The sequence below is a fragment of the Triticum urartu genome, chromosome 5A (assembly GCF_056163025.1).
Source record: "Triticum urartu cultivar PI428250 chromosome 5A, HENAU_Tu73, whole genome shotgun sequence".
NCBI classification, from domain to species: domain Eukaryota; kingdom Viridiplantae; phylum Streptophyta; class Magnoliopsida; order Poales; family Poaceae; genus Triticum; species Triticum urartu.
In genome coordinates, this window is record NC_141877.1 from 357,826,071 (window position 1) to 357,836,343 (window position 10,273).

Consider the following 10,273-nt stretch of genomic DNA (forward strand, 5'->3'; position numbering starts at 1 on the left):
TTTGCGTGCATGATTAGTGTACGATTAAATCGGGGGCGTCACAAGTTGGTATCAGAGCCGACTGCCTGTAGGAACCCCCCCTTACACACTCCTTGGCCGAAGTCGAGTCTAGACATTACAAAACCCTTTTACTAACATGGCTGTGTGCCTTACGGGCCCACGTCGCCATCTGGGTGGTATTAGGATCTTTTACTCCTCGATCCTTACTCTGGGACTCTGAACTCTCTTCTACTCGGGTTAAACGAATTTACTAACTCTGACACTAGGATCCCGTTACGACATTCACCCCAAAGTTGGATAAGCCCTAGTTGTTCTTTAGAGTAGTAATTGAACATTATCCGCATTGTCATTTGACTCCTGTGAAAACATCTTTGTTTTCAGATGGAACCCACGAGGCAGGTCGTGCGCCACACGACGGCCATTGGTGCCTCAGGATCACCTGCTGTGTTGGTTGAGATGATGACCTATCTGGGTTATTGCTGGCACCCTGAGTACACCGTCTATGAGGAGTACCAGGACTTCAACCAGGAGCAGTACCGTGCCATCGTCCACCTCTACTCTCGAGAGTATGACTCCACTACCGTGCTGCACACTGCTCATGGTGTTGGAGTGACTATCGATATGGCGGTCCACGATGCTGCTTATGCTGCTCTGACACGTCTCCGTGGAGAGTATCAGGAGTTGGACACCTCCCCCTTCAGGCACATTGCTATCGCATCCGATGTTGGTACGGAGGGTTACTACACTGCTGCCTACTCCACTATCATCCGAGAGCCCTTCTACCATCAGAACCTGGTTCTGCATGCTGATGGGCTGGATCGAGCTAACCGAGCTCTTCGCCACGAGTTGTACATCACTCGTCAGCACCTCTACCGTGCTCTGACGATGTTGCACCCCTTCGTCGGATCTGGGGAGCTGTCGCGTTCTGCTATCTACCCAGCCAGGACCGTGATGCCCCAGGGCGTCGGCTGGCCAGATGTGGGAGGCTACTCTCCTGCATTGGGTCCTCTCCTGCCACCTGCGCATCGGGTTCCGCACCAGAGTATCCGTGGGCCCCAGGCTACTCGCGTGGAGGTCTTCCCTTCGCGTCACTGCCAGCTGTCGGGCTACACCTACCTCCGCAGTACCGCATGGGACTGACGTAGACTTGCTTATTAGTGTTAGCTGCATTCGCCGCGAGCCTGTGTGCCGCCTATGATGTCTTAGTCTATGTACTGAACACTGTGTAACGAACTCTATGCATGATCTCTTTTGTAAGATATGCCGACTACTATGTGGTATCTATCGTGCTACTTTCGTTGTGCATGTTTCATCATGAATGATTCTCGTCTTTGCACATTTCTCAATACTGAACTACCCCTGTTAAATATTAGCAGGATGGTTAGACCAGGTGGTCGTGGTCGTGGTGGCAGCGCCCCACCACCACCTGAGTACATGGCTGGGATGATGCAACAGTTTGAGCTGAATCGTCAGTTCATGGAGAATATTATGGCTCAGTTTCCCCGCCCCAATATGAACCAGCAGCCAACCCAAGTGACCCTGCAGGATTTCATGCGCCTGAACCCAACTGTGTACCGCAGCTCAACTCAGCCTCTGGATGCTGATGACTGGCTCCGTGACATCACCTATGAGATGGAGTCTGCTGATGTAGCCCCTGCCAGCTATGTCACCTTTGCTTCCTTCTTCCTGAAAGGACCCGCAGCTCAGTGGTGGGATAGCCACAGGCGTACTCTGCCAGCTGGAACAATCATCACCTGGCCAGACTTCCAAACTGCCTTCCGTGCTCGCTTCATTCCTCAGGGAGTTATGGACCGGAAGAAGCGTGAGTTCCGCAACCTCACCCAAGGCAATAAAACTGTGGAAGCTTACCAGCGGGAGTTTCTGGACTTGTCCCGCTATGCTGAAGAGGACATTGCAACCGATGCACGCAGACAGGAGAAGTTCCGTGATGGCCTTCAAGCTGACATCAAGCTCGCACTTTTAGTGCATGACTTTGCTGATTTCGCCACCCTGGTGAACAAGGCCATCAATGTCGAAACTGGTCTGCAAGAATACCAGGGCTCTCACAGGCGCAACTGTGACACGGGCTCATCTTCGGGCCCACCTTCACAGAAGCGTAAGATATGGATTCCCAACAGTATGTACCAGCCAAATGCACCTGCCCCAAGGCAGACGTATGCTGCACCTCGTCTCCCTGCTCCTCCAACTAGGCACACAAGACTTCCAGCTCCACCGCCACAAGCTCCTGTTCCCACTCCCAATAATGGTCTCTGCTACAAGTGTGGACAACCAGGTCACCGAGCTAGGGATTGCAATCAGAACCAGAATCAACTGGCCCTCCCAGCAACTGGCCGTGGAAGCAACCAGCCTCGTAACAACAGTGCCAAGTCTTATGGTCGTGTTCATGCCAACCATGTTGATCTCAATGAAGTTCTAGACCAGCCTGCTACCGTGATGGGTACACTCCTCGTAAATTCAGTACCAGCATCTGTTTTATTTGATACGGGAGCATCACATTCTTTCATATCAGCTGAGTTTGCATTCATGCATGGCATTAAATACGAAGAGATGAACACTGCGATTGTGGTACACACCCCTGCAGGCCAGTGTCAAACCTCTATGGTTAGTCACAACGTTCCCGTTGAAATTGAAGGACTGGAATTCCTTGCCTCCCCCATCGTACTAAAATCCTGTAGCATTGACCTCATTCTGGGAATGGATTGGTTGAAAGCGCATACTGCTTCTATAGTTTGCGCCACTAAGGTCGTCCATCTGCTACACCCTTCTGGCGAAATAATAGCTTACCAAGCTCATCTAGTTCAGAACGCCGAGGCACGACTTTATGCCTTGAACGCGTTGAACGCTGCACCACTCGAGGGCATTGAAAACATTCCCGTCGTTCGTGAATTCCAAGACGTCTTCCCAGAAGAACTTCCAGGGATTCCTCCTGCTAGAGCTGTCGAATTCATCATCGACTTGAAACCCGGCACTACCCCTATAGCTAAACGACCCTACAAGATGCCGCCGCATGAACTCATTGAGCTTAAGGAGGAAATCGACAAATCTCTTGTCAAAGGTTTCATTCGCCCAAGTTGCTCTCCTTGGGGAGCACCTTCTCTCTTTGTTAAGAAGAAGGACGGGACAAACCGATTGGTCCAAGACTACCGTCCTATAAACCAAGCTACCATTCAAAATAAATACCCTCTCCCTCGGATCAATGATCTTTATGATCAACTGGCTGGCTCATCAGTGTTCTCCAAACTCGACTTGAGGTTGGGTTACCACCAGATCCGTGTTCGTGAGGAGGACATCCCAAAAACCGCCTTCGTGACTCGGTATGGGTCATACGAGTACACCGTCATGTCATTCGGCTTAACGAATGCTCCATCCACCTTCTCTCGTCTGATGAATTATATATTCATGGATTACCTCGACAAGTTTGTCGTGGTTTATCTGGACGATATCCTTGTATTTTCCAAGAACGAGGAAGAACATGCTGGACATCTGCGTCTTGTGCTGGAGAAGCTTCGAGAACATCAACTATATGCCAAGTATTCCAAGTGTGAATTCTGGCTCCCCGAAGTAACCTATCTTGGGCATGTCATCTCCAAGGATGGTATTGCCGTCAACCCTGAACGAGTTCAGGCTATTCTCGATTGGACTCCTCTGAAGAACGTCAAGCAAGTCCGAAGTTTCCTCGGTCTCGCCAGCTATTGCCGTCGATTCGTCGAGAACTTCTCCAAGATTGCCAGGCCCCTGACTAATCTGTTGCATAAGGGTGTCAAGTTCGACTGGACAGACAAGTGTCAGGAAAGTTTCCAGGCGCTCAAAGACAAGTTGACTTCTGCCCCCGTGCTTGCACCACCTGATACTAAGAAGGACTTCGTCATTTACTGCGACGCTTCCCGCCAAGGATTAGGCTGTGTCCTAATGCAGGAGCGCAGAGTGATTGCTTATGCCTCTCGTCAATTGCGCCCTCACGAAGAAAACTACCCGGTTCACGACCTCGAGCTTGCTGCTGTCATTCATGCACTGAAGCAGTGGCGACATTACCTTCTCGGTAATCGTTGCGAGATCTTCACCGACCATCAAAGTCTGAAGTATCTGTTTACTCAGCCAGATTTGAACCTACGCCAGCAAAGATGGATGGAGACTGTTGCAGACTTTGACGTGGATATATCATATACCCCCGGCAAGGCTAATGTGATGGCTGATGCCTTGAGCCGCAAGTCTTACTGCAACCACCTCCAGGTTCATAAAGTTCAGCCCTCGCTTACCGAAGAATTTAGAAGGCTGAACCTCCATATTGTTCCTCTGGGATCACTCGCTCCCCCTCCCGAAGATTTCCCCAAACGGAACCTCCATGTTGTTTCCAAGGGTTCTCTCAATACCCTGGTTGCGAAACCAGATCTTGTGGACACCATCAAATGGATACAAAAATGTGACGATGAAGTCCTCAAGATTAAGCGCGACCTCAAAAGGGGAAAGCCCTCATTCTTCACGATCGCCGACGATGGCGCCTTGTATTTCAAAGGCCGCTTAGTGGTACCATGTTCGAAGAAAAACCTGGATAAGACTAAAAGGGTTATGCAAGAAGCTCATGATACGCCTCTGTCCATCCATCCTGGTAGTACAAAGATGTACCAGGATATTCGTCAAAGATTCTGGTGGTCTAATATGAAGCAGGATATTGCTCGTTATGTTGCTGAGTGTGAAATTTGTCGCCGAATCAAAGCAGAGCATCAAAGGCCTGCTGGAACTCTGCAACCTATCTCTATTCCTGAATGGAAATGGGACCATGTTGAGATGGACTTCGTCACTGGTTTTCCCAAATCGCAGAAAGGTAATGATGCTATTCTTGTCGTCATTGACCGGCTTTCCAAAGTTGCCCATTTTCTGGCGGTCAAAGAGACAATCACGGCTAGTCAGCTTGCTACTCTCTACATGGCCAGAATTGTTTCACTTCACGGTATCCCACTGGTTATCAGTTCAGACCGTGGCAGCTTATTCACTTCAAGGTTTTGGGCGAGTTTCCAAGAAGCTATGGGGACTCATCTGTCGTTCAGTACTGCGTTCCATCCTCAGTCGCAAGGGCAAGTTGAACGTGTCAACCAAGTTCTCGAAGACATGCTTCGAGCTTGTGTAATTTCATTCGGCAAGAAATGGGAGGAATCTCTTCCATATGCCGAGTTCTCTTATAATAATAGCTATCAAGCTAGTCTGAAGATGTCCCCCTTCGAAGTGCTATATGGACGAAAGTGTCGAACCCCTCTGAACTGGTCAGAAACTGGGGAACGCCCACTCTTCGGTCCGGATATTATCCAACAGGCCGAAGAACAAGTTCGCATTATTCGCGAGAATCTCAAGACTGCTCAGTCACGTCAGAAAAGTCAGTATGACCGTCATCACCAAGACATGGTCTATCAACCTGGCGAAAAGGCTTATCTTCGAGTTACCCCAATGAAGGGTGCTCACCGCTTCGGGATCAAGGGCAAGCTAGCTCCTCGCTACATCGGTCCCTTCACTATTCTCGAAAGGCGTGGAAAGGTGGCATATCAACTGGAGCTTCCGCCGAACCTTTCTCAGGTTCACGATGTGTTCCATGTGTCACAACTCCGCCGTTGCTTCAAGGATCCAATCCGAGCGGTGGATCATGAAGTGCTCGAATTGCAACAGGACCTCTCTTATAAAGAGCATCCGGTCCGCATTCTTGACCAAGCTGAACGCCGCACACGTCAGAAGGCGATCAAATTCCTCAAAGTCCAATGGTCGAATCACTCTGAAGACGAAGCCACTTGGGAACGCGAGGATCGCCTGCGTGATGAATACCCCGCGTTGTTTCCTTCTACCTCCTAAATCTCGGGACGAGATTTCTTGTAGTGGAGGAGATTTGTAACGTCCGGATAATCAAGCTACAGTGAACCTCTGCTAATAGTGCCACGTCACCTCGGTTACTGTTCCTAATCTCGTGTAAGTTTGAAACTGATTCAAATTCAAATTCAAAATGAGCCAAAGAATAAAAACTTTTCAAAATTTAATACAAAATGTTCGGGGTGTGAAAATAAATGCCTAGGAATTTATGGTGTGGGATCCATGCCTTTATAAAAGACCTAAATACTTAAAATGAGTTAAAACAGAAAAGAAAATAAATAAAAGAAAAAAAAAACTAAACTAACAAAAAAAGAGAGAGAAAGCCCCCCCCCCCCCCCCCCGCTGGGCCAAGTGGCCCAGCTGGCCTCAGCCGACCGAACGGGCCGCCCCCCCCCTCGGCCCAGCCAGTGGCCTGCCAGGCCGGCCCACTCCCTCCCCTGGCCTATAACCCCGTGGGGGCACCGAACCCTAGCACGATCCCCATTCCCCCCTCGCACTCCTCTCTCTCCCTCCTCTGCCCGATCTGGATCGGGGCGAACCCCCCCGATCCCATCGGCCCGACGCCGCCGTCGATCCCCATCGCCCCGCCGCCGTTCACCATCGTCACCGCCACCGCGCTCCCCGTTCTCCTCTGGACGCCGCCGTGCCGCTGCCATCGCCCCGCGTGCCTCGGCCTCCTCCTCGCCCCGTGCCGAGGCCGCCGTTCCAGCGCCGCGCCCCCGACCTCGTCGCCTGCCGCCCTCGTCGCCGGACCGCCCCGTCGCCGTCTTCCTCCTCAAACCCCCGCTGCCACTTCCCTACAGGCTCCCGGTGAGGCCCCCGGCCTCTTCCTTCCCCTTGTCCCCGTCGACGCGGTCGAGCTCCACCCGCGTGCGCGCGCCCGACTGCACGCCCGACGACCTCTGGCCGCGCCCGCGCCACGTTCCCGACCGGCTAGTGCCCGCCGCGGCCCCGCGCTCTCTTGCACCCGCCCGCGCCGGCCACCGCTCGCATGGCCTCGCCCCCTCGCCCCGCATCGCCATCTCCGGCCTCCCCGTGACGCCCAGGCCGAGCCCGCTTGCCCCCCCCCTCGCACCGGCTGGCCATGGCCGCGCCCGTGGCCTCTTCCCCTGTCGCGTGGTCGGCGCGGCCCCGCCGCTCGCCGGAGCTGGCCGGCCCTTCCCATACGGGCGACCCGGTGGCCTCCGCCTGCGCCCCGGGTTCCCATACGGGTGCCCGCACGCTCACGGGGGCTTCGCCCCAGCAACCGCGCCCGCTAGCGCCCGAACCCGCTAGGCCCCCTGGGGCCTATGACAAGGGGGCCCCACCCCCAGAACGTTTCATTAAAAAAAAGGAATTAAAATTAATAATAATAAAATTAATTAATTAATTAATTAATTGAGGAATTAATTAAGTTAATTAATCATAATTAGATTAATCAAATTAACTAATTAGTCTAATTAAACTGTGATTAGTTTAGCTAAAACCTGATTAGCCTAAACAGGGTATGACAGGTGGGCCCCGCTGGTCCCACACGTCAGTTTGACCAGTCAACGCCCCTGTTGACTGCTGACGTCATGCTGACGTCATGATGACGTCAGCAAACACTGTTTCGGATAATGTTAGATTTAAATAATTAATAAAATTCCAGAAATTATTAAAATCTTTAGAAAATGATATCTTTTAATCCGTAACTCGGATTAAAATATTTTCAACATGAAAGTTGCTCAGAACGACGAGACGAATTCGGATACGCAGCCCGTTCGTCCGCCACGCATCCCTAACCTATCAAACACGCAACTTTCCCCCTCTGTTTCATCTGTCCGAAAACGCGAAACACCGGGGATACTTTCCCGGATGTTTCCCCCTTCACCGGTATCACCTAATACCGCGTTAGGGCACCCCTAGCACCGTTACTTGCCTTGTCATGCATCGTTATGCATCTGTTTGCATTATATTTATTGTTTCTTCCCCCTTCTTCCGCTAGACACCGAGACCGACGCCGCTGCTACCCAGTACGACTACGGAGTTGACGACCCCTCTCTCTTGCCAGAGCAACCAGGCAAGCCCCCCCTTTGATCACCAGATATTGCCTACTCTTCTCTATACTGCTTGCATTAGAGTAGTGTAGCATGTTACTGCTTCCCGTTAATCCTATATTGATGCATAGCCTGTCCTTGCTACTACTGTTGTTGCCTTTACCCGCAGTCCTAATGCTTAGTATAGGATGCTAGTTTATCATCAGTGGCCCTACTTTCTTGTCCGTCTGCCATGCTATACTATCGGGCCGTGATCACTCGGGAGGTGATCACGGGTATATACTATATACTTTATACATGATACATGTGGTGATTAAAGACGGGTCGGCTCGTAGGAGCACCCGCGAGTGGATCTTTGAGGCGGAGCGACAGGGCAGGTTCCGACCACCTAGGAGAGAGGTGGGCCTGGCCCTGGTCGGCGTTCACGGATACTTAACACGCTTAACGAGTTCTGGGTATTTGATCTGAGTCTGGCCATTTGGTCTATACGCACTAACCATCTACGCGGGAGTAGTTATGGGTATCCCGGCGTCGTGGTATCAGCCGAAGCCTTCGTGACGTCAGCGACTGAGTGGCGCGCGCCGGATTGGAACGTAAGCCTGCTCTTGTATTAAGGGGGCTAGTTCTGCTTCCGGCCGCGTTCGCAACGTGCAGGTGTGCTAAGGGCGATGGGCCCAGACCCCTGGGCGCTTAGGTTTAGACCGGCGTGCTGACCTCTCTGTTGTGCCTAGGTGGGGCTGCGACGTGTTGATCTTCCGAGGCCGGGCATGACCCAGGAAGGTGTGTCCGGCCAAATGGGATCAAGCGTGTTGGGGTATGTGGTGCACCCCTGCAGGGAAGTTAATCTATTCGAATAGCCGTGATCTTCGGTAACAGGACGACTTGGAGTTGTACCTTGACCTTATGACAACTAGAACCGGATACTTAATAAAACACACCCTTCCAAGTGCCAGATACAACCGGTGGTCGCTCTCTCTCAGGGATACGAGGAGGGGATCGCCGGGTAGGATTATTGCTATGCGATGATACTTGGAGGACTTCAGTCTACTCTCTTCTACATGTTGCAAGACGGAGGCTGCCAAAAGCGTAGTCTTCGAAAGGACTAGCTATCCCCCTCTTATTCCGGCTTTCTGCAGTTCAGTCCACATATGATAGCCTTATTCCATTTGATACCAATGCATACATATGTAGTGTAGCTCCTTGCTTGCGAGTACTTTGGATGAGTACTCACGGTTGCTTTCTCCCTCTTTTCCCCCTATCCCTTCTACCTGGTTGGCGCAACCAGATGTTGGAGCCCAGGAGCCAGACGCCACCGTCGACGATGACTCCTACTACACCGGAGGTGCCTACTACTACGTGATGCCCGCTGACGACGACCAGGAGTAGTTAGGAGGATCCCAGGCAGGAGGCCTGCGCCTCTTTCGATCTGTATCCCAGTTTGTGCTAGCCTTCTTAAGGCAAACTTGTTTAACTTATGTCTGTACTCAGATATTGTTGCTTCCGCTGACTCGTCTATGATCGAACTCTTGTATTCGAGCCCTCGAGGCCCCTGGCTTGTAATATGATGCTTGTATGACTTATTTTATTTGTAGGGTTGTGTTGTGATATCTTCCCGTGAGTCCTTGATTTTGACCGTACACATTTGCGTGCATGATTAGTGTACGATTAAATCGGGGGCGTCACATACATCATGCCATCTTGCTTAAGGCGTTACTCTGTTTTTAACTTAATACTCTAGATGCATGCTGGATAGCGGTCGATGAGTGGAGTAATAGTAGTAGATGCAGGTAGGAGTCGGTCTACTTGTCTCAGACGTGATGCCTATATACATGATCATACCTAGATATTCTCATAACTATGCTCAATTCTGTCAATTGCTCAACAGTAATTTGTTCACCCACCATAGAATACTTATGCTCTCGAGAGAGGCCACTAGTGAAACCTATGGCCCCCGGGTCTATCTTTATCATATTAATCTCCTACTACTTAGTTATTTACTTTGCCATTTACTTTGCCTTTATTTTACTTTGCATCTTTATCATAAAAATACCAAAAGTATTATCTTATCATATCTATCAAACCTCACTCTCGTAAGTGGCCCTATAGGGATTGACAACCCCTATTTGCGTTGGTTGCAAGGATTTATTTGTTTTGTGCAGGTGCGAGGGACTCGCATGTAGCCTCCTACTAGATTGATACCTTGGTTCTCAAAAACTGAGGGAAATACTTACGCTACTTTGCTGCATCATCCCTTCCTCTTCGGGGAAAACCAACGCAATGCTGAAAGAGGTAGCAAGAAGGATTTCTGGCGCCGTTGCCAGGGAGGTCTACGCAAAAGTCAACATACCAAGTACCCATCACATGCCCTTATCTCCCGCATTACA

At 51.0% G+C, this 10,273-nt stretch overlaps 1 protein-coding gene across 1 annotated transcript; it reads left to right on the forward strand.

The window, feature by feature from the left end:
- Positions 1–1,512: 1,512 nt before the first annotated feature.
- On the forward strand, positions 1,513–7,146 carry LOC147971383 (uncharacterized). Its single transcript, XM_087523947.1, has 2 exons — positions 1,513–2,902; positions 6,581–7,146. The coding sequence occupies exons 1-2, from the start codon at positions 1,513–1,515 to the stop codon at positions 7,144–7,146; spliced, it is 1,956 nt and encodes a 651-aa protein (XP_087380073.1).
- The last annotated feature ends 3,127 nt before the right edge of the window (positions 7,147–10,273 follow it).

Excerpts from the sequence above, each read along its gene's own strand:
- LOC147971383 (XM_087523947.1), top strand. The coding sequence starts at position 1,513 with ATGAACCAGCAGCCAACCCAAGTGACCCTGCAGGATTTCATGCGCCTG. Across the intron at positions 2,903-6,580 it reads TGAAAACATTCCCGTCGTTC|CGCCGCGCCCCCGACCTCGT; the intron begins GTGAATTCCAAG and ends CCGCCGTTCCAG.